This window comes from Pinus tabuliformis, chromosome J (assembly GCF_031772625.1).
Source record: "Pinus tabuliformis cultivar Carrire ecotype Pingquan chromosome J, CPIR1, whole genome shotgun sequence".
In the NCBI taxonomy this organism is placed as follows: Eukaryota; Viridiplantae; Streptophyta; class Pinopsida; order Pinales; family Pinaceae; genus Pinus; species Pinus tabuliformis.
Genome location: NC_142295.1, coordinates 612,450,295 through 612,475,701, shown reverse-complemented (window position 1 = coordinate 612,475,701; position 25,407 = coordinate 612,450,295). Strand labels below are relative to the sequence as shown.

At 38.4% G+C, this 25,407-nt stretch overlaps 1 protein-coding gene across 4 annotated transcripts in view; it reads right to left on the bottom strand.

The window, feature by feature from the left end:
* Positions 1-25,407, bottom strand: part of LOC149228449 (exportin-4 protein) — a 408,868-nt gene that overhangs the window by 35,039 nt on the left and 348,422 nt on the right. For all 4 annotated transcript variants that reach the window (XM_089378212.1, XM_089378213.1, XM_089378214.1 and 1 more), the window contains exons 21-26: positions 3,470-3,541; positions 3,276-3,347; positions 3,083-3,147; positions 2,870-2,972; positions 2,631-2,762; positions 2,325-2,468 (exon numbers count right to left, since the gene is read on the bottom strand). In XM_089378212.1, coding sequence (XP_089234338.1) covers positions 2,325-2,468; positions 2,631-2,762; positions 2,870-2,972; positions 3,083-3,147; positions 3,276-3,347; positions 3,470-3,541 — 588 coding nt within the window. The remainder of the gene's footprint in view (positions 1-2,324; positions 2,469-2,630; positions 2,763-2,869; positions 2,973-3,082; positions 3,148-3,275; positions 3,348-3,469; positions 3,542-25,407) is intronic.

Here is a 25,407-nt window from a genome sequence, read left to right as displayed (position 1 = left end):
GACTCAACCTTTCCTTTGGGGAACTTCGAGTGCCACCCTAGGAAGGCATTTCACACTACCTTGAGGAGAACAGGAGGAGATTTGTGGCCATACCACTCAGCCTTCGAACCAACAGAGCATATTTTTGAAACAAGTAGAGAGGCAAACACGCAGAAGGGATTGGGAGCTCATCTGAGCAGCACTTGCCGAGGAAGTTTGGAGAGTTGGAGTACAGCAAAGGATCAGCCTTTGGGAGGAGTTTTGGAGCAGGAGGTTGCTACGTTTGGGCAGCTCGACTTACTCTTGTTGTGGACTACGCAGAGGGTCATTTTGGGGCTCATGTGGGAGTTGGTGGAGAGAGCTACAGAGCTGGGATCAGTTGAGAGAAAGGAGGAAAGCCATAGGGGATACTATCTCAGTGTTTGGGGCAGATTTGGAGGGTTTTCCCAGCCAATTGCAGATTGGCCGAGATTGCTAGTGTGAAGGGAAGGACGTGGTCCTTATAGGTCGATTTTCAAGGGTTTGAACTAGGACAAACCCTTCCTTGGTTTTGGTGGGATTTTGTTGAAGAGTCGGGAGGTGAAGTTACAAAATTTTCTGAGCATAGGAAGCAGGGTTTCCAGCACATCCTTTCCAGCAGGCAGCGCAGTTTTCTGGGCAGCATAGATCACCTCTGGAGCAGCAGTTGGGCAGCTCTAGGATCATCATTGCTCATTTGGGTTTTGTCACGCTTGTCCTTGGAGACAAGCCCAGGTGCACCATTTCATTGCTGTTGTATTTGCCCCAGAAAGATTTAATAAAATGGCTCAGATGTTCTTTATTTCCAGTGCTTACATGGGTGTTTATTGATTGTATCTCATTCGTGGATGTTGGTTTGTCTATTTTCTTTCTGTATCACTGAATTTCCTAGTTAGGAACATTACGGATCCCTTCTCCCAACAAAAACTTTGCTATCTGTTTCCTGTCTCCCTTTCAGTCATTATCAAGTGCCTGAGACACATTTCTTCAGGCTTCTTCTGCTATTATTCCAGTCAAGCACTCGCCCTAAGCCTTCTGGAATATCTGGAAATTAGTTTATCGAAAGAAATACACCTTGGAAGAGTGACTCAGGAGACAAAGTCACAATGCCATGACTCATAACAGCTCCGAGATCAGTCCCTTTGAAGATTTCAATACCCAGAATGATGTTGGAGACTGAAAAATGGAAATATTTCTTATTGCAATGCCTTACTAGATTTCGCCCTGGCTGAAGGAAGACATTCTGAAGCTCTTCATCTTCAAATACCACTATCATTTGTCAAAGAAAATGCTTTCTGGATTTCTTAAAAACTATCTACCAAATTTAATCTTGTCATTTTTGGATGGTATCCCTCTCCAGGTAAATTCCATGACTAGATAGAATTTTATGCAGGAGTTTAGGATGCAATATTGGTTCTAAGACTTATCCACTCATCTACACCTTGAGATTTAGTAGATACATTTCTATTCCATACCCCTCTAGGGAACTGAAAATATTTTCAGTTGAAATCCAAGAATCAACTATCAAAATGACAGTGACATCCATATTGGTATTGTTTTGCTAAGAGAGCCATGTGGTAAGGCAGGGTACTCTCAATTTCCTGGCCTCCCAATGAAATATTTCTGAGCAATGGTCTATAAGTACAGCAGTAGAGCACACCACTGATAATTGCTGCATTGCCTCACTGTGCACAGGCTGTGGAGGATGTCAGGCACATGTATAGTTTAACTTGTTCATCAGCACCTGACCTGGAGAGCTCAGGTTATATAAACACATGGAGCAAAGTTCTACATCAGACATACAAAATAACAGTTAAAAGTGTCTCAAATCTGTACCATATCTCGTCTTGTCATGAATCATGGATTTGTCTATTAGTTATCATATATGTTCAAGAATTACCCTTCCAAATGCAAAATGTAATCCACCTAACAGACTGACAAGCTTGAATGCCACATTCATTCCTATCTTAGAACAAACAATTAGCTGAGCTGATTAAACATTTTCCTGTGTTTGTCTTGAATATGGAGTGTGATTTTCCCATCACCAAAAATTGTATTGACTGAAACGTTTTCAGCTAGAAGATTGAAATTAAACCTAAGCACATTTGAGGCACAAGTGGCATCATGTGTGGGGTGAGGCGCAGGACAGCAAAGAGGCTTAGCAAGTAAACTGGCATCTAATGTGACCAATAACTCAAGGAACAAAGAAAAGTAGAGCTTTCGATGTTGTATTAGTATCGAATTAGAAAATTATGGCATTCACGAGTTCCAGAGGACAACATTGAATACTAAAGAAAGAAAAATTTAAAAATGCTTCTACAGTCTACCTTCCCAATGTTATGTGCTGAGTAAATTTGAAGAAGCTGTACACAAAAGTTAAATAGAATTGCAGTGTCCTTTGCCTCCAAAAATGCGACTTGCCCATCAACCCAGTCCACTGTGAACTTGAGCAATACATATACCACCATAGACTGTAAAACAAGTGAGTTAACAAACAACATGTAAGACAAAATAATCCTGTATAGGAATCAAAAAAGAAATGAAAGAACCATAATATGCACTCCTGTGAATGAAAGCAGAAAGTCATAAGATCATTAGCATGTCAACAGGAGGAAAGCCCAAGTAGTAAGCACCTGGTTTTTATATACTTCTAGAAACCTCAGTAAAGAATTCATAACTGCAGCACCCATCTCAAAAATTGCTCTTTGACATCGGGGTTCAGTAGCTATTGCTGCTCCTCGCAGACGCTCCACCAAGCAAGTAACCTGCAGTACCAACTTCGAATTCACTATCTATGCCCATGATTTAACAACCACATGGTTACTGTTTATAATCTCCAACGCAAGATACATGCTAGAAAGCTTGTAAGTACCAGAAAGATAACATCTGGCTTTTGGGCATAGGAATTCAGGTCACTGTTCCTTGAGAGATCAATCAGATATGTTGTGATTGGCCCCATGAGATCCCTCACATACCTAAGATAGAAGACAAGCTCATAAATAACATATCACAACTTGAGAGATGATACCATTCCTAAAATGCATTCCAAGAGTAACAAACTATGAAAATGACTAAGTAAACTTACTGGTTACTAGCATCTGATCCACCCATACCCCAAGCAGAGCTGCAAAGAGTCTCTGCAAGTGATCGCTGAGGAAAAGTAGACAAAACATGATCAGGAGAACAAATGAATTAGAATCTGGAACAAAAATGAAAACCTCTGAAAATGAGAAAGAAGAAAGTACAATAAAATGCAGTGTAAAGCTGCAATCCCTTACTTGAAGGCGTGCTGGTAACTGAAACAGGTTGCTTTCATTTGCAAAGGCTTTTGAAAGTTCTTTCCATGGATCCTGAAAATCAACAAGGGTCAAATAATAGAAAATAGAACATCATTAGGATTATTTTGAAGACCATGATTACCAACAGACAACATAAGAAAGAATGACAGGCAGAATTAAAGGTAAAATCTAACCAGTGTTACAAGGTGAACACATATATTTCGCCGCCGAACCAAGGCAGGTAGAAGCTGGAAACATGTGATTTCCTGTCATTCAAGATAACCACATCATTGAGACCTTAGCAAGCACATCTTCTATAAGCAGTGGCAACATCAGACATTCAGTTGTTGAAATCTAAGTCACAAGGTTCCCTGAATTTTAACCTCGAGGTTCAAAATTTGGTGAACCTCAAAAAAGAATTCAGGTTCATTCAAGTTGACGAAACCCAAAAGGCAAATCTAAATTCTAATGTCACACATCAAAAAAAATAAAATAAAATAAATTGACCTGAGCTGAATTCAAACTTGAAAAGGTGAATATAATAACGAATATAGGAGTTCGATTGGATTTTGTTTTTAGCTTTTTTCACATTTTACGTAAAAAATATACACCTAAAACCTAACCCTATCTCTACCCCACAAGTTCATTTTTCACATGTTCTTCATTGGTCTTCAAGCCTGGTCCCAACTGGCTCTGTTAAATGGTAAGCATAGTCTGTAAACCCTCAAAGGTTGCCTCAATCTTCACGCTTTCAGTGTTCAGCTAAACCACCTTAGCCTCTGCTTCAGCTCTCCAGCAACCACTTAGCAGTGGATTCCCATTTCATTGAAGGCTGAGGGTTGGGCAAGTATAATGCAGCATTTGACATTATGGACATCTTTTCAAATTTTGAAGTTTGAAGAATATGTTCTATTTCTTTTTCGCATTTTGCAGTTGCACTGTATGTTCAAATTTTAACAATCCTGCATAACGGTAACACCTGCCCCATGCTTGGCTGAAAGTTAGAATTTCTTGGAAAGGACTTGTTGTCCACAGATTTGCACACCTGAGACTCGTGGGAAAAATCCTCAACCCCACAAGGTGTGTTCTTTGTGATAACGGTTAGAGAAGGGGTTGTCACCTGATCCCAACTCTCTCCGTCTAGACATTCTCCTTGCTAAGCCAAGGGGGTAGATTAGCAAGTACAAATATTTATGAGCATATAAACATCAACAATGTAGATAGATCAAATGAATTCAAGATATCCTGCAAGGCAAATTGCAAGTAGACCAATGCCAATAAATATTAGCTTGCAAGAAATATATGCTCAAAATAAAATCATAATACTTGCAAGAATACAACTTTCAAGTTACAAGTCGCAAGAATGGGAAAAGCAAGTGTTAGTGAATCAAGACAAAACCACAACAACAAAAGATTATACACAACCTTGAACAATGAGCAACTAAATGAAATAGAGTTTACAAGTGAACAAAACTTGTTCTTGTAAATGAAATTGCTCAAATATGACACATGTAAATGAAATGGACAAATACAAAAAATAAAATGCTTGCAAGTAAAGTAAATGTAGAATCTCACAATCCAACTTGTATGATAACCAATTAAATGCAAGATGAACCAAAGTTATAACTTATAAGTGATTGTGTGAAGTAAAGTGTTTGTGGTAAATTTTATTAATGTCTATTCTAAGGTGTCAACTTGGTAAGGACTCGAGGTGATTGCAAAAAGGCTAGAGTGAGGAAGCTAAGGCTTCATTAATGATACCCACCTAGTTCTTCAAGACAACCCGCATGCCTTCATTCCTACAAAAGACTTAGCCACACAAGAGAACTGCAAGGTCATGAATTTTACCTTTCCTTCAAACTCAAATCTTGGGAAATTGAATGATAGGTGGGAAGATTTACTAAAAAACTATCAACCAAGCTTCTGCTTGGAGGCAAATTTTGAGAAACAAAATTACCAAATGAGATGAGATGTAAGGTTAAAACAAGTGCTCCAAATGAAATGTAGATTTGAGAATAATAAGATGCTTCAAGTGTAAAATGTTTTAGATAATCCCATATAAAATCCATTCCACATTCAATGATCAAATTAACAATTAGTAAAGTGAGCACAAATAACGATATCAAAGTGAGATTAGCTTATGTTAACGATCAATGAAGCAAGTGCATATTAGTGAAAGTGAAGCAAAATGAGTGAAGGATCTGCCTGCAACATGAAAGAGAAATCAAGCGCAAGCACCAGTAGATCGTCCTACTAAATGAGGAGATGGGATGCCAACTGGAAATACCCAAGCTCCCTCAAAAGAAAATTTCTTTTATTATTTAAATAGAAACCCTCTTATAGAGAAATGAGGGTTTTAGATCTTGAGGAGGGTTTACAACAAGGAACTGAAGAACAAATACCCTTCCTCAAATTACAAGATAGAAATGAGAAAATATTTACAAGGCCTTATTGCAAGATTACAATGAGATAGTTCCTCAATGAGGAACTCACTTTTCCTCCAAGAGATCTTGCTCAGGATTTGACGTCCAAGCTTTTCAAGAGGAAAATTGTGCAAGAGAGGGAGAGAGACCCTCCTTTTTATCCATGTTTAAAGGTAGAAATGTTGTTTTTCCACGATCTTGGGTCTAGGATAGAGTCTTAGAATCTCTAATGCTACCAAACCAAGAATCACCAACGAAGCTACTTTGCACAGTGGAATGTAAACAATCGTAAATCTACTAGTGCACAAAATATGGACAAATATTTACAATTTTCAACCCAACTTCATTATATTAATCAACATATAATACAACAGTCTAGGGCTCCCATACCAAGGATAATGGCCCTCATACATCCACTAGTATAAGAATACAAAATTGGGGCTTGGTGTCGGTCCATCGACAACCAATCTACCCTCAACAAGATACTCTGACCATTTGGCTGATGTAGTCAATTCTCTCAACCGCCCTTGGTCATACCCTGTACCTGTCTGGTCCTTCGACTCTGGATCTATACCTCCTGTCTCTATCAATGCTCTAAGTCCATCTGACCACTGAACCTCGGTTGTCAATCTGCTCACTAGTTGTGCCTTAGTCCATCAAGGGCACAACACATTGAGACTCCTATCGAGTTGTTCACAACTCCACTTGTGAACAACTCTCAATTTGCCCACTACTGCTACTTAGGGACTTCAACCCACTGTGGTCTTCCTATGTTGCTCCAATGAAGACCAACATAGGGCACAAAGGGTTGCCACCTATCACTGCAAGATGTCCATCTCCCACAATGAACACAAGCTAGGACTTCCCATCATCTGCTGTAGAAGTCCTTCTCCACACACAAGTCCAGGGCTACTCAACTGCTCCTCTGGATGATCAAACCTTGAGCTCAACAACTACCCCTATAGCAACTACTTTTTTCCATCAAAATGTTTCACATCGGGCTCCAACTTGGACACTATCACGATGTCGTCCAATAGACCATAAATGCCCAATCCATTATCCACACTTGGTCCACTCTCACGCTGCCCTCCAATAGACCACGAGAGGCTAATCGTTGTTGTAGCATCTGCTCCTAGTTAGGGCATCCAACACCTAGGAAACCCCTCCACATGGCTGCTAACAGACTTCCAAACTGTCCTCTCCTAGGACACCATCCACTAGCATCAATTCAACCTTAACACATCAATACAATACATACCTAGCCTTGCTCAGCTTCTGTGTCACCCTATTGCAGTCAGCTACATGCTCAGCCCTCACTCGTGCTACCTGCACTGGCGTTCTTGCACTCGCACATTCCTGCACCTGCGCTATCCGCACTTGAGCTGCCTTTCTTAATGTGTAGACTATGAAAAATGCTTCTTGGATGATGCTAAATGCCTCACACTTGACCTATATTTATAGGCATCAAGTGGCTCCAACGAATTTGTCTTTGGGCACTACTTTAACCTCAAGCTGACTTGCCCAACTAGACAAATTTACCCATCTTAACTTCAAAAATTCATTTCTCTTCAACCACAACTCAGAATCGGATGATTTTCAATGCATCAAATTCGCCTCGACGAGTACAATCATCCTCATCCATCACATGTCGAAATCTCCCCATAGTTTTGTCCCCAACATCGATGTGTGCAAAACCCCAAGCTTGGTTTTCAAGCCCACAAGGCCATTTTTGGAACTCCTTCCTCCAAACCCTCGATCCTCAAGGCTTGGAGTACCTCCCACGCCACAAAAATCAACAAGAAAGGCTTCAAAACGTGTGGATCTCTTGATTTACAAGCCTTTAGCTATTGATCCCTTCAAGATGTCTTCCAAAAAAACTTCTCCTTGAACCTCCACAAGGAACTGCACAAGCATAGAGAGGAAGATCAAATCTTATGTGAGAAAAATTGAATCACAAATGGTGACAATATACACTTAAAAATACAAATTGCAAGCACCAAGATTACAAGGACACCTCCGCTCTTGTGCAAGCAAGAAAGGGGAAACCCTTTAAATAAGCTATAAAAAAGCTAGATTATTCAGTAAAAGCACATAAAATGAGTAAGTAGAAATTAAAATTAATGATCCTTGCAAGCTATGGTATGGAAACTCCCTCTTGGAATCATTTGATAAGCCCTTAAGGAGAGTCATTGTGAGTTCTTCCACCGTCATCCTCTTGAGAGTGGGTTCATTCAGCCAAAAAGTTACCCCACACCCAAGATCTGCTTACCCTGCTGGAGCCCCTTGAGTTAGAGCTTGGCACATCTCAACAAATAGAGGTGAACGTGCAACATTAAATGATATGAGGTTTTGATAGAAGAAGAAGGCAATGGTGAGATCAAGCTCTTCCCGTCTCTCTTTTTGAAAAATCTTGTCCATTGGACCAAGTGCTCTTCTTTTTGATGCTTGTCCCCCAGTAGAAGTAGAACTCTCAAATGGAAATCTGGTGGTGGTTTTCCTCAAAAATGGAAGGGGGTCTTCATTCTTGGGTTTTTTTGATTTTGAAGCCACATGTTCCATACCAACATTGGCCTCCTTTTCCAATTCTTTTCTCTTTTGTGAAGAAACAACTCTACAAGCTCCAATCCCACAACCAGGTAAAGCCAACAAATGTGATTTCACACAGTAATATGTGCTTTTGAATGAAATGTTACAAAAGTTGCATTTCATTGGACATTTCCTCCTCCCTTTCCCTTGGTGTTTGGTCCATCCTCTCTTGTGACATATTTCCACAATGGATATTTATCACTGTCTTTAGGTCCTCTTCCCTCAACATTACTTAAAGCAGACTCGGATGATATTGGGGGAGGAGGGGCATTTCCACCCATGACATTCTTGCCCTTCCTTTGACCCCTAACTGCTGCCTTTGATTGAGCCATGAATACTGTAAAAGAAATGAACAAAGCATGCACAAATTGGTAAATAAAAAATCATATACAAACTGCTGTAAGAAATGCAAAAAAATGGAGGTGAAATGCTAGTCACATTTAACACACAAACTCACAAAACCCCTTGTATTGGTCACCTTGCAATCATAAGCAATTGCTGTGAATAGAGATGGAACTATTTAGAACAAAATTACTCTCTTGCAGGGGTTATTTTAAACACGGGGAAATAATGGATACAATTTACAAAAGATTCATGGAAACCAGATAGTGCCAAATACAGAACACAATGAAACAGTGAGATCAAAAATGCACTTACTCGGTGGTCGATTCTCCTTGCTGAATGCTCTACTCCCTTAACTCCTTGTTGCAAACCCTTCTCCACTTGCCAACATCTCACAAAACACTTGCCAAATGAAAATATGCGTGGTTGTAATGAGCAAACACGGCCTTTTCATACCCGCGCAAGTCGCTTTTTGAGCTTAACGAGTACTGGAAATAGGACACAATTCCCAAAATCATGACACGTAGATGAAAATCGCGACACGCAGTGGGATTTGACATGTCAGAAAAGGATACGACGTGTCATTGGTTTTGCACATGAATCTGGACAGAATCGCGTCGGACACGTTGGATTCTAGATTCCTGGGGCCTATAGGACGAATCCGGTTATCTAGGATACTTGTTATTTATGTGCTTTGTCTTTCCATGGAATACTAGGTCTTCAAACAACCTTATGCAACTAGTGTTATCACAATGTATAACTGTAGGGTCCATCGGTCCTTCAAACAAGTCAGACAACAACTTCCTCAACCAGACAACTTCTCTGCTTACTTCACATGCTGCAATGTATTCAGCTTCAGCACTACTCAAAGCAATTAACTCTTGCTTTCTACTCATCCATGATATCATAGAGGATCCCAAGCTAAAACATCCTCCAGTAGTGCTTCTTCCATCTGTCTCATTGCCTCCCCAATCAGAATCTATATATCCAATCAATTGGACATCATTTTTTCTATCATACTTCAAGCAGTAATGGATTGTTCCTCGCAAACATCTTAGTATATGCTTGACTGCTATACAATGATCATACTTGGGCTTTTTCTGAAATTGGCTGAGAATATTCACTGCAAAAGAAATGTTTGGTCAATTGTTTACCAGATACATCAAAGAGCCAACCAATTGTCTATACCTTGGATCCACGAGGCTTGAATCGGAACTTCTTAGCCTCTTCAAATTTGTGATCTTGGGAGTTGTCATATGTTATGAATATAATTCATATAAAAAAAATAAATATAAATATAAATATAATAGTAATTAATTAACTAATAGTTAGTTAGTTAGTAATGAAAAGGCATGCCTTAGAGACATGACCATTCATGAAAGGTCACCTGCCTAGGGTATATAAGCAAGGCCTCATTCTCATTTGTAATCATCTCATATCTTACATTAGTTAAATATACAATATTTAATATACAGTTACATGTCTTACAATGGACATTTACGTCTTTGAAGTATTTTAAAGATTTTTGCTGCGTAAACGAATCTTGTTCGTTACATTTATATCAGAGCCACGTTGGTTGATCATCAGGCTTTTGGCCATCAACCTCCCATTAACCTTGTTGTTGCGTAATTGAAGTGTTTCGCTCAGAGTTTGCAGATTCTCCATATCGCCATTTAGGCCTTTCGCCCAAAAAAATAAATTAAAAAACAAAACAAAAATAGGGCCTTTGGCCATTGACATTTCAATGATTCTATTAAAAAAAATATAGTCCAATGTAAATTTTTAAGGAGAACATTCATATATATAAAAAGGTTCTACATTATTGATAAAAAGTGCATGATAAAGTCAATAGGGAATCTTTCCAAATATCTTTAAAAATATGCAAGAGAAGGAAGAGTAGATAAGATTATCTTGATTCTTCATTAAGTGGTTTATAATCTCTTGGTTTTAACAACCCATGGTAATTGCCCATGGTATTTTCAAGGTAAAAGGAAAACAAAAAGAATACAAAATCTCTTTATGTGAATGGTAAGTTTTACTTTTACCTTGATTCTTCATGAAGTGGTTTACAATCTCTTGGTTTTAGCAACCCATGGTAATTGCCCATGGTATTTTCAAGGTAAAAGGAAAACAAAATGAATACAAAATCTCTTTATGTGAATGGTAAGTTTTACTTTTACATGGAGAAAATTCAATTAGTCAAAGGCACCTAGGTGGACATATATTTTATATTATACCCGAAAGAGGTGAATAGCCACATTTCACTAGTGTTGTAACTTTTCAAAAAGAAAAAGAAAAAAATTATAAATATATTTATAAAAAAAATAAAGTTGTAAAAAAAATTATAAAAATAAGAGTTTAAGATTAAAAAAATACAATTGTTAGAATAAAAAAATTATATATGTATATTACCAAGGAAGGTTATCTAGTCAAGAAAAAAGGAGTCTAATTCGAAAATAATGAAGGTAGTCAAGATGAGTCCCACACAACAATCACTATTTTGGATGAAATGTCCATTTTGTTTAGACGAAATTAGATATATTAAAAAAAATGCAATCTAAGATGTCCAAGGTGTGGAAGATTATTTAGTACAAAAGAAAATCAAGACAATGAGTAGATGCAAATAAAACAATTAAAGGAGGAAATCACCAAACTTCAACAAAAGAACGAAGCATCAGAAAAGAAATATAAAGATCTTGAAGATCGGTTTCAAGAAAAATCAACAGAAGGTAATGAAAAAAAATTTCAGTTAAGAGACCATAATAAAAAATTACTTGAACTGATCAAGAAGTATAAAATTAAGAAGAAAAAATTAAAGCAAGAAAATGAAAATTTTAAGGAGAAATTCAACGAGAATCTATCAAAGAAGGAAGAAGAAAATTTACATTTAAAAACCCTGAATCAAAGGTTATTAGAACAAATCAAAAACTTAAAAGATAAAGAGAAGGATTCTAAGGACAATTAACGATTTAGAAAACGATGAACTTGTACGTCTAAGAAATCATAACCAAACCCTACTTACACAAATAAAAAATCTCAAAATGACAAGAAGTCACGAAATGACACGTTAGAACAACTTCAAAACGAAGTATTGAAGTCGTTGGTCGTTTCAGTCCAAGTTGAAGATAAAGGAATAAATACCGATCTAGTTAATATCACAACTCAATAGGATGAGAAACCAAAAGAAGTTAAAATATATTCAGAAGTTGCAATTCAAATGATGGACATTCCAAATGATGATGCCAACTCAACAACAAGACCTGAAAGAAATCTGGGAACTGGCACTAACATGATAAGGGAAAGTCCAACCAGAAGAACTCCTTATCAACATTTGAATCACAAGAGGAGACTTTCCAATCAATCTACATACCAATATCACTCAGAACAAAAACAACAAATTTATGTTCCCAAAAACACTGAAGTTCACAGAATCCAGTCTGATGATAACAATTCAATACAAATTTCCAGTTATCGGAAGATTTCACAAAGGATTAATCTAGGATGGTCAGATCCATTTTCGATTCAACAATTTTATTTATCGCTCCAAGGATCATATCATCTTGAAACAACGAACATGGCAGTTCCGCAATAAGCAGAAAAAGAGATCCAACCTTTCATCAGTAAGCTTTGAGGACAAAGCTTTTTGAAGGGAAGGGCCATGTTATGAATATAAATCATATAAATATAATAATAATTAATTAACTAATAGTTAGTTAGTAATGAAGAGGCATGTCTCAGAGACTTGACCATTCATGAAAGGGCACCTTCCTAGGATATATAAGAAGACCCTCATTCTCATTTGTAATCATCTCATATCTTACATCAATTCAATATACAATATTCAATATACAATTACATGTCTTACAATGGGCATTTACATCTTTGAAGTATTTTAAAGATTTTTGTTGCGTATACAAACATTGTTCGTTACATCATATGTTTGCAATCTATCATGCCAAGCATCTGCAGTATCTTAATCACATATTTTCCTTGACATAGGTATATCTCACCAGATCCTTACCAAACTTCCAACCCTAAGTAATAGAGCATCAACCCTAGATCCTTCATATCGAATTATGCTGCCAATTACTTCTTGCATTCTTGAGACTTGAATACGATGTTCCCCACTTGTTATGAGAAGATCATCCACATATAGAAGAATAATTACATGTTCATTCTTCACTAGATATATAGATTCAGATTAGCAGAACTTTTCGAGAAGCCCAATCTTTGTAGGTATGTATCCATTCTTACATACCAAGCCCTTAGAACTTGCTTAAGGCAATAAAGTGCCTTATTCAGTGCAGAGTCCAGACGTTAGTCTCTCTATCATTCACTTCAAATTCCAAGGGTTGTTCTATATAGACTTCTTCATCGATAGTACCATTCAAGAATGTTTTCTTGACATCCATTCGATGGATGTTCCATCCCATCGATGCTGCAAAAGAGACCAACAATCATATAGTCATGTATCTAGTTGTAGGTGCAAATGTCTCTTCATAATCAATGCCTTCTTGTTGGGAGAAACCCCTATCCACAAACCTTGCTTTATATTTATCGATACTTCCATCTGCTACATGTTTAATCTTGTAGAGCCACTTGGAAGTCACCTAAGGTTTTCCTTTCGACCTAGGAACGATTTCCCAAACTCCATTCTTCATTATTGATTCATATTCTTCATTCATAGAATCTTTCCATTCTTGATGATTGACAAAATCTTCAAAGGTAGATGGTTCTGCTTCAATCAACTTTGTCATATAGGATGCATACCTTGAATATCTTTTAGGCTTCTTACTTTCCCTAAATGTACCCTTGGCTGCTCCATGTCCTTCTGCATCTTGAAGAGTAGACTTCAACCAATTAGGTCATTTTCTATTTTCATGAATGATGACTTTGTTAGTTTTTGGTAGCATCGGAAGTGCTCTAGCCTTGAAAATTGGTGGAGAGGGTAAGGCACATGAAATCTAAAGAACACAGAAACCGTTTGGTGAAATTCCACCTGGATTGTATTTTATTAAAATAATTAATATTTTTAATGGAGTTCCTAAGTCTAAACTTAGGGAAATTAAAATATTAATGGGTACTAATCAAAATATGGGTGAGAATAATCTAAAAGGCAGAACAAGTCATGTTTTAATCGTAGTTGTTGATTAGAGACTTAATCTCAGTCGTTGAAGACTCAACAGGAAAAGTATAAAATGGAGGCTTGGGGTTCATTTGGAAACACACAATAAAAGATTGAGGAAAACGATTTTCTCAGGTGAGAATTCCTCAGGAGGAAAATCAATCGAGGACATCTTGTAGCTGAGGGGTAGAGAGAATCCGGGAGAAGGAATTTCCAAATAATATATAACGGAGAAGCAGAGAGAGCTTGTAGAGAGACAGCGCAGTAGTCGGGAGAGTTGATGCAAAAAAGTTGTTTGTCTCACAAAATCCATAATTGTCCAAACAACCCCAACTACCGAAACAGCCGAGAGAGTTGACGCAGAGGCAACACAATAGCCGGGAGAGCTGACGCAGAAAAGTTGCTTGTCACGCGTAATTCAAAACTGTTGAAACAGCCGAAACTGCTGGACCTGTCGGGAGAGCTAACGCAGAGCCAACGCAGAAATAGCCAGGGTTGGCCAGTCTTGTGCCGGATCAACTGGAATTCTGCTGGGTGAAGTGAGGTAAAACTCACTCAGATTTTCCGGCAGTATTTTTCTCTGTAAAGGATTGCTAGATGAGCATCCTATATTTGTATTCAGATACTTCTCTACATAATAATAAACCCTCAAAATTGCTACACTGGTTTTCCTGCATTGGGTTGTTCCGAGGACTATTGTGTCCAAAAATAAGTGTGTCCTATGTATCTTGTTCTTTGCTCTGTTTTCTGTTTCATGAGATCAAATATTTAATTAGTGTAGGCTGCAAAAGTAATTTGCTTCAGTATTTAGAAGAATAACTTGATTAATGTATATTTAAAAATCAAGTAGGTGAAGTAGATTCAGATTTGCTAAAATAGCGGTTCCTTCAGAGTGTAGGAATTTTCACATGGAATTAGAGCATTGATTTTGAAATAGGAAGAGAAGATCCAGTGCTAAGCAATGAGGCTGAAAGCTACACTTGGTAGCAATTCGAATCCCCTTGAAGGGATTGCGTAGTCCTTGCCGGGAAGCATATCCGAGGAAATCTCTCTCTGAGTGAGACGACAGAGAGGTACGATTTCCAATTCGTGAGTTTGCAGAGGCAGAGGGAGTGATGTAGAGCTTCAACGCAGTACTTGAAGGGTAAAGTTTCTGCCGGGGAAGAAATCCACTGGAAAAGAACGAAGACATGTAGAAGGGGAATTTTATCCTCGGAGAACTTTCTGACAGAAAGTTCGAATTTCTCACTTGCTGAGCAACTGAGCGGTGCTAAGAAGTGACTAGAGGAGTCAGTTCGACAGTTGGGTAAGATGGCATCGCATGGGCTTAGAGATCAGGACAAGTTGGAAGGAGCTTCCAATTATGTCATATGGAAGACCAGAATCTTAGTTGTTCTGGGGGAATATGATCTCGAGGTCTACGTCAAAAGTGTTGTAGTTCCTACTAACAATGATCAAAAGAAGAAGTACAAGCCCGAGCAGGGCAAGGCAAAGAGGCTCCATTCTCGATGGAGTTCAAGATCATGTGGTCTCACACTTGTAGGGCAAGGATACAACCCGAGAGATGTGGGAAGCCTTGTCTTCTCTGTATGAAGGCTCTTTCGAACAGTGCAAGATGTATTTGGAGCAAAGTTGCAGCGGACCTTGATGCAGAAAGGAGAAGGGGCGAACCTCTATCTTCAACGTCTTCAAGACACTAGAGACCAACTTGTTGTAGTGGAGTCCACTCCTTAGCCAACCACGATGGTGAGGATAGCCCTGAATGGAGTCTCAGATGAATGTAGTTTTCGTCCAAAGCAAATTGGGCAGAGAAAAACTACCTTCATGTGAGCAGATGTGGGCGACTCTTCAACAAGAGGAGTTAAGGAGGGACCTAGTGAAGGTCAACCTTAGTGGCAGCAGTGGGAGTGGCTCAAAGACGAAGGAGGAGGAGGAAAACACAGCTCTACAATCGAAGGGACAACAGAAGCCGAAGCAAAAGGACATTTCGAAGGTGCAATGTTTCAATTGTGGCGAGTTGGGCCACTATGCATCCCAGTGTCCTTTGAAGAAAAAGGATAAGGATGAGAAACAAGATCCTAAGGCAGCTTCAACAAAGATTGACGAGGATGAGTTTGCCATGAGTGCCCACGCATCTCCAGGTGGGAGATGGGGTGATATTGAGTTGTAGTCGGGAGAACTACATGTGGGCAGGATCCTTGAGGAGTCCACCTCTTGGATCAATTCCTTGCTACGGGAGCCCAAGATTTAGCAATAGCGAGATGGACTTAGTGTCAGATGATGCAGTGAAGTGTTTAGAGGACAGATGTAGTAGTTAGGGACCAAAGATTGATCAACGTAGAGTAACGTTGGAAGCAGTGCAGTTCGCACAGTGCATGAGTCAGCAGTAGCTCAGAAGATCCAGAGGGTCAGAAACAGCAACAGCCAAATTCCAACATTCATTGTATTATGTTAAACACGGTTAAGTTCAACTAATTCTAGATGTTTTTCAGTTGCTTCTCTCAGCAACTGAGTTGCAGTACAGATGTAGTGTTAGCAGTGGCAGTGCCAGCAGCATAGCAGATGTAGCGTTTGGGAGGGAGTTGTAGTATAGATGCAGCAGTGGCAGCAGCAGTATCATGGGAAGCAGTATAGTAGCAGCAGTCGCACAATGTTGGTGGCAGCAACAGTGCAGAAAGGAGGTGCTTCAGAAACAAAGCAACATGAAGGTGGACATTGTTGCTAGAGCACTTTCCTCGCTAAGAGGGAGTTTTGGTAGTATCGGAAGAGCTCTAGCCTTGAAAATTGGCGGAGAGACTAAGGCACATGAATCCTAAAGAACCCGAAAACCGTTTGGTGAAATTCCAACTAGATTGTATTTTATTAAAATAATTAATATTTTTAATGGAATTCCTAAGTCTAAACCTAGGGAAATTAAAATATTAATGCGTATTAATCAAAATATGGGTGAGAATGATCTAGAAGGCGGATCAAGTCATGTTTTAATCTTAGCCATTGATTAGAGACTTAATTTCAGTCGTTGAACACTCAATGGGAAAAGTATAAAATGGAGGCTTGGGGTTCATTTGGAAACGCACAAAGAGATTGAGGAAATCAATTTTTTGAGGTGAGAAATTCTCAGGAGGAAAATCGATTGGGGAGATCTTGCCGCTGAGGGGCAGAGAGAATCTGGGAGGACTTTCTGGAAAATACATAACAGAGAGGTGAAGAGAACTTGCAGAGAGGCAATGCAGTAGCGCTGGGAGAGCTGACGTAGAAAAGTTGTCTGTCTCACAAAATCCAGAACTGTTAAAACAGCCAGGAGAGTTGACGTAGAGGCAGCAAAGTAGCCGAGAGAGTTGACACAGAAAAGATGCCCGTCACGCAGAATTCAGAACTGTCGAAACAACCGAAATTGCCGAGAATTGCCCGAACTTCCAAAAACTGTCGGGAGAGCCAACACGGAAAGCAGAGAAGGTGACACAGAGCCAACGCAGAAATAGCCGAGGTTAGCCAATCTTGTGCTAGATCAGTCGGAATTATGCCAAGTGAAGTGAGGTAAAACTCACTCAGATTTTCCGCCAAGTATTTCTCTGTAAAGGATTGCTAGATGAGCATCCTATATTTGTATTCAGATATTTCTCCTGCATAATAATAAACCCGCAAAACTGCTGCACTGTTTTTCCTGCATTGGGTTTTTCCGGGGACTATTATGTCCAAAAATAAGTGTGTCCTATGTATCTTGTTCTTTGCTCTGTTTTCTGTTTCATAAGATCAAATATTTAATTAGTGTAGGCTGCAGAAGTAATTTAGTTCATTATTCAGAAGAATAACTTGATGAATGTAAATTTAAAAATCAAGTAGGTGAAGTAGATTCAGATTTGTTGCAGTACAAGTTCTTTCAGAGTGTAGGAATTTTCACAGACGTGTTCCACAGGTTCACTGGGACCTTCTTCATGATTGAAATCTTCTTCCTCCCTAGAACATTCTTCAAATATCGATAATTCTTCATCATCAGAGTCAATCAGGAGATCTTTAGATTTCTTATATGCAACACTTTCATCAAAGATCACATCTCGGCTTACTTAAATTCGGTGCCCTTCCTTTATGTAGATCCTATATGCCTTTGAAGTGTTACAATAGCCAAAAAATATGTCTTTCATGCTTGTAGGATCCAACTTCTTTCTTTTATCATTTGCAATGTGAATGTAGACAGTACAACCAAATATCTGGAGATGGTCTACACATGGTTTCTCCCAAGTGAATGCTTCTTCAGGAGTCATGTTGTCCAGTGATCTGTTAGGACTTCGATTTTGAATGTAGATAGTTGTTATAGATGCTTCACCCCACAAAAATTGCAGTAAGTCTTGACCATGTAACGTAGCTCTAACACTTTCTTCAATTGAGCGATTCTTTCGTTCTACTACTCCATATTTCTCTAGATTGTATGGAACTATCAGCTCCCTCTTAATTCCAGCCTCCTTACAGAAAGATATGAGCTCCTTTGATGTGTATTCTCCTCCATTGTTAGATCTCAATATTTTTATCCTTCTTCCTGTAAAATTTTCTACTTTTTCTTTGAATTCCTGAAAATTTCTGAATACTTCATCCCTAAACTTCAGCAAATAGATCCAAGTTTTCCTTGAGTAGTCATCAATGAAAGTTACATAGTATAGATGACCACCTAGAAGGTTTGTACACATAGGACAACAAACATCAGGGTGAATGAGATCCAGGATTTATTTTGATCTTGAAGCATTGATTCCAAATGGTTTCTTAAGATTTTTACCTAATGCACATCGCTTGCAAACTCCTCCATGATCCTCCTTAAGTTTAGGGATGCCATCCACTATTGTGTTTAAAGTTGGTAAGATTTTGTAGTGAAGGTGTCCAAACCTTCTATGCCAACGATCACATGGGCTATCTTCAAGGTGAAACAAGGCTTGACAGAGAGGTATAACTTGTAGAGTCTTCCTTCACGAATCCCAACGATTTTTGCATTGTTGATGTTGCAGCCTTTATCCCATACCATAACTTTTCCATCTGTAAAAACACCTCTATCTCCTTTATCTTCTAGACATGAAATAGAAAGTAAATTATTTTGCAAACCTGGTACGAATAAAATGTTTTTGAGATGCATGTTTCCTCCATTTTCCATCTCCAGGAGGGTTGATTCAATTCCTCTTCCAGGATAGTTCTTGTCACCAAGTTCAAGAGAGTGGGAATATTTTCCTCTCGATAGGCTTTTTAATTGTTTGTGCTCACCTATCATATGTCTGGATGCTCCACTGCCAATTACCCATATATTTTCATCTTCAAACGTACCCATAAGTGTTCAGAATAATCCGTTGTCCTTAGTAGTAGAAGTCTTGGTCATATGATCTTTGATAGATAATAGGAGATCCCAAAATTCTTTGATGCCTTGCTTGATATGACTTGCCATCATCGAAAATTGCTTCAATGACTTCTTTAAAGATGTATTGATCTTCATCATGCCCTTTGTCAACCTTAGCTCTGATACCATGTTGAGAAATCAATAGGGCTACTATTAGGATGATTTCTCTTATACTTGATAATTTCTTGTGATGTATTTTTACTTTTCCTTGATTATTAGCGTTTTATCTTATTATTATGTTGTTCTTATCATCAAACAACTATGAAAACATAAATATCAATAGTACACAAGAACACAAGATGTAGGCTGCAAGCCAAGGCCAAAACCTCTCCTCTTGAGAGGTGTTAATTGAGTTATGTTCTTTGCTTAGGACAATTACTTTAGCATTCCATATAGCCCATTTATCAATCCATTTCATTTCGCTAGCAATCACATAAATCATCAACCTCTCCTCTTGAAAGGTGTTAATTTTGGCCCTGTAATTCGTCATGCAATTTGTCCTTCTGCTACCACATGTGTGAGGAAAAGATATGCCCAATAAGTTGTACGAACCAATCAGAGAAGGAGAGAGATGATTGTGTGAGTGAGTGAAGTGCCAAATGAGGTTGTAGGTCTCTCTTAGTTATACAAATCGTTGATGGTGAAGTGACATGTCTCTTGGGCTTCATGAGCCTACATGATGATGTGGCCAACCTTGACAATTTGCACATGTGAGGGCATAAATTCAAAAACACATTTCTGCTTATCCAAATTAGATTATCTTTAGGTCGATTTTGATCCTTTCAAAAAGAAGAATTCAATGCAATAATCATCTCCATCAAATGAGCTGTCCAAAGTGGAAATTGGCCCTAGTTGCGAATTTTAACACTCTCGCAACTACGGAGAATTCTACCTACAATCCATCATGCCATCCTATCATCATGAACCATCTCTGCATATCATCTCAACTCTGTTGAACAATGATGTAATAATAAAGAAGAATTAATTGAGAGTGAGTCACAAGACCTTGCCACTTTCTACTGACAAAAGTCAGTCTAGTGGTAGAACCTCAGCTCTAATACCATGTTGATAAATCAATAGGGCTACTATTAGGATGATTTCTCTTATACTTGATAATTGCTTGTAATGTATTTTTACTTTTCCTTGATTATTAGCATTTTATCTTATTATTATGTTTTTCTTATCATCAAACAACTATGAAAACATAAATATCGATAGTACACAAGAACACAAGATGTAGGCTACAAGCCAAGGCCAAAACCTCTACTCTTGAGAGGTGTTAATTGAGTTATGTTCTTTGCTTAGGAAAATTACTTTAGCATTCCATATAGCCCATTTATCAATCCATTTCATTTCGTTAGCAATCACATAAATCATCAACCTCTCCTCTTGAGGGGTGTTAATTGAGTTAACATGTTCTTTGCTTAGGACAATTACTTCAACATTCCATGTAGCCCATTTATCAATCCATTTCATTTTGTTAGCAATCACATAAATCATCAACATATCGACAATAACTGAAGAAAGAACATAAATGATAAATGCAGAAGCCAAGCCAAGACAAGAGGACACTAGATTTGGTGGATGCCAAGGAAAAACCCCAAGATGGGGAAAACCCTTTGATCAAATCTTATTATTATATCAAAACATTCAACAAAGAGAGAGAGTACAAAAGTCAAAATTGACTTACCAAATCAAAGTCAAAACAACCCTGTCAAATCTGCAATCAAGATCTTCCCTAACCGGAAAGTCAACAATAGGTTAAAGTAGCAACAAACTGTCCTCAATGCAACTCAGTCATACCCAGACAAACTTGGCCTTCAAAGGTGGTCAAGGACAACCCAAAATAGTCATGAAAACAATGGTCAAACTTGGTCAAACTCTATGGTCAACTTTGCGATCAGGTTTGCGGTCAACCCTGTGATTGGTCTGCAGTCAAAGTCTACAAAATGTCTTGATTCCTGTGCCAATAATTGTGTCCTGCCAAAAACGAAATTCTGGCACAAAATCCACAGTCAAAGAATGTCAAACCACCCCTAGTCAATGCTAGTCAAACCTGCAATAGTCTATGAAATTTTGGCCCTGTAATTCATGCAATTTGTCCTTCTGCTACCACATGTGTGAGGAAAAGATATGCCCAATAAGTTGTAAGAACCAATCAGAGAAGGAGAGAGATGATTGTGTGAGTGAGTGAAGTGCCAAATGAGGTTGGAGGTCTCTCCTATTTATACAAATCGTTGATGGTGAAGTGACATGTCTCTTGGGCTTCATGAGCCTACATGATGATGTGGCCAACCTTGACAATTTGCACATGTGAGGGCATAAATTCAAAAAACACATTTCTGCTTATCCAAATTAGATGATCTTTAGGTCGATTTTGGTCCTCGCAAAAAAAAGAATTCAATACAATAATCATCTCCATCAAATGAGCTATCCATAGTGGAAATTGGCCCTAGTTGCGAATTTTAACACTCTCAACTAGGGAGAATTCTACCTGCAATCCATCATGCCATCCTGTCATCATGAACCATCTCTGCATATCATCTCAACTCTATTGAGCAATGATGTAATAATAAAGAAGAATTGATCGAGAGTGAGTCACAAGCCCTTGCCACTTTCTACTGACAATAGTCAGTCTAGTGGTAGAACCCCAATCAGACTTGGTGCCAGATCAAGTTGTTGAACACCAAGCATCTTAGACATAGGGAATACAGGAGTACACGATGCGTCCATCTATAGTGCTATGGTCCCTATCTACTTTTCCCAACTCATTGGCCAAATGAGAGGTACTTCCCATGTGTCTCGGACTACATGGGTAGGATGATGTTGGGGCAACAATAGGGAAAGAATAAATGACATCCTATACTCACAACCACACGTAGGGAAAGAATAAACCACATCCTACAATCACATGTCACAACCATTGTAGGGAAAGGATAAACCAAATCCTACGCACATGCAAACCAACGAGAGTAGGGAAAAGATGAACCATGTCCTACATGCATGCCAACCAACAATCGTAGGAAGGATCCTACACGTGGGGAAAGGAAGAACCGTGTCCCACTGACATGTCAACCATCAATCGTAGGGAATGAGCAACCTACATGTGGGGAAAGGATAAATCACGTCCCACCGACATGTCCACATGTGACAACCAATAGATATCTATATGCATCTCTCACTAGGGTATCTGCAACAGAAGGTGAACCACTCATCTTGCTCATATGCCATTGGAGAAGGTGAACCACTCATCCTATGCATATATCATCTTCTATAGGGGAAGGCAAACGACTGACCCTATTCTCTCATCTATCATCATGGAGTATCATAGGGGGAGGGTGACCCACTCACCCTATAGACAATGTACCTATAGTGGAAGGTGAATCAGTTACTCACCCTGTACACAACGTACCTATAGTGGAAGGTGAACCAGTCACCCTATGGTCGCACATAGCTCCAAGAAATACCCTAGGCCCCCGGAGCTCCCAGAGCTCAATGTTCAACCAATACCCTTATAGTAGGGTCTATCCATGACTCCCAACCTCTCTTTGGAAAAAGATAATCTTGGCCTTACCAAAAGGCTATGTAAGGATGATAGTAATTTGCTCATACAACCAACAATGATGGAGCTTGGTAGCTCTCCAATGTACCATATCAAAATAAAGTAGTGCCCAATACTTGAAGTTGTCGTGGGACATGGATTCTCTAAAAAATGAATCCCACTCAAGAATATCACAATATACAACGGTGGTTACCAGCACATGCTCAAATGGCTCACTGAAGAGCTTCCTCAACCAACTGGCTTCATAATAAGCCATACTTGCTTCTATATACATTCAGCCTCAATAGTGCTTCTACAGCAACCGAATCAAGAGATATAGCACTAGATGTGCTCTTTCTATCCATCACACTGCCAACCGAGCTAGCATCAAAATATTCATAGAATCTTAGATTCCAGCACTGTACCTCAGATTAAAGAATCACAGAGATATCTCAATAAGCAGCTATCCAATATATGAAGCTCATCCATGGATCGACTCAGAGTCTTAATAGCGAGGCATATGGCTAATAGGGTGTTTATCAAGAACACCAAGGATCCCACAAGATATACATATGCAGATCAACAACTTTTCCATCTAATCAAACCTTCAAGTGCAGAAAATAGTGCATCAAGGCTAGGTCTTCCATCTTGACTTTAAAAGTCAACTCCCTCTTACATTGATAAACAAGAGGGTCATCAATCAGACATCATCAATAGATGTATCTTTACAATCCAATCAACATGGCTTTTCCATAACTCCCTCTAAATATAGAGAAAGTGACCTTGCCAAAACCTAATAATCGAGCCACTTGTAACATGTCCCTTTTCCTGGTATAGACCCTTAGGTCCATGTGCCAAAGTCATCAATCATAATCATGCAACTTCCATGCAGGCTCCCAAGTAACAGGGATATATCAAGGCATCATAATAATCAGCAGTCATGTCTTGCCTTCATCAATGTCCTTTAACATGGTCTTTCTTTTGTAAAAATCATTGGGCAAAAAGTTTTCAACAATGTGCAATGCAGCAACAGTATCAGCGAGCGTTTGGGAATCTTGTTGTTCAAATCAGAGAGAAACTCTGAAAATTCATCATAGTCCTTCCTCAATGGGTGAAGAAAACCTCCCATCAGATTATCCAAAACCAGCTGCTTTATTCCTTCATTGCTAGATGATTGTTGCCAATTGCGATAAACTACCCAATCCATCATAAGGATGTCCTTCTCATGCTTTACATATCAAAGTGCCCAACGAACCAACCAAAATCAAGGTCCTCTCAGTTCTCTCCCGCCAATGCTTTCTTCAGGGGGCACCATGTCCTTCATGATCATAAGGGCTGCAAAAAGGGGTTGCTTCAAGATGCCATGTACTTGCTCTTCCTTTCAATCAAGGAGACTATTCCATCAAGGCTCTTCCCAATGTTACTTGGGAGCGGGAGCGAAAACGGGGAGCGGGAGTGAAAACGGGAGCGGGAGCGACATTTTCAGAAGATCCCGGTTTGGGAGCGAATCCCGGAGCGTTTTTTATATAATATATATATTTTTTATATTTTTTATATTTTGATACATATATGTCAACAAAAACATGTAGAATAATGAGTTAGATATAAAAAACATAAAAAAAAAACATATATTGAACCATACAACAACAATCATCTAGAAGTTATAATCTTCATCAACCACGTCCACAAGTTAGTAACATAGTAACATACAACATATTGAATCTCATGATTCATCAATATTAAAGTTTCAAGCTTTCAAAATTCAATATATAACATTTATCATCATTGATCACCAAAGTTGTACTTGTAAGCTAAGTCTAACCATTACAACAAATAATATCTAACATGAAATGAAATGTTATAAAATGAAATGAAATGAAACAACTTTCAACTTTCATGAAGCATCATATTCATAATTCATTACTAATGAGTTATAATTGCCAACTTCAAACCTAAATTGTCATATATTGTTTAAAAAAATATCATAATAAATATGAAAGAGACAATAGTTATAAAAGCTACTAGAAACCAGAAAAGAGAAGTAAATCTATTATCTATTTCTTATGCTTGGGCCTCTTGCCACCACGAGAAATGTTTAATTTTTAGTCTTGTTGGAAAATCAGGATCTTTGTCATTAATATCACCCTCTAAGCATTAATATCCAGATGTATCTTTGTCATTACCTTTGTATCTGTATAGGGATCTTTGTCATTAATATCACCCTCTAAGCATTAACATAAGATAGAACAAGCATAGCATGTCAATTCAAGATTTTGTTTGAGTGATGTGTACATTTTTAGGAGGGTCATGATAGATGAGTTCGACAACCAATGTCACTAACATCAAGGTACATAGAGGGATTGGTGCTCTTGATTAAATACGAGATCCATACCCTAATACATGACAAAATTCAATGGAAACATTGCAATCCCCCAATCCTGAAATCCTGAAAACTGATAAGTCTGCTAGATTTTGAATGAAATCTAAAATTCTACTTTCTCCATATGAAATCCAATGAGGCCAGAACCACTCTCAAACATCCTGAGTCATTTCATGGTAATGTTAAAAAGTTAAATAAAAGGATGAAAATGAAAATGAATATTAAGGAGAATGAAAATGAAAATGAATATTAAAGAGAATGTCACTTTTACTTTAAGAATTTAACATTACCATGAATAGCATATCAATACTAGGGCCTAGACATGATTATTAAGCTGCCCAACTCAAAAATTATTTGTTTC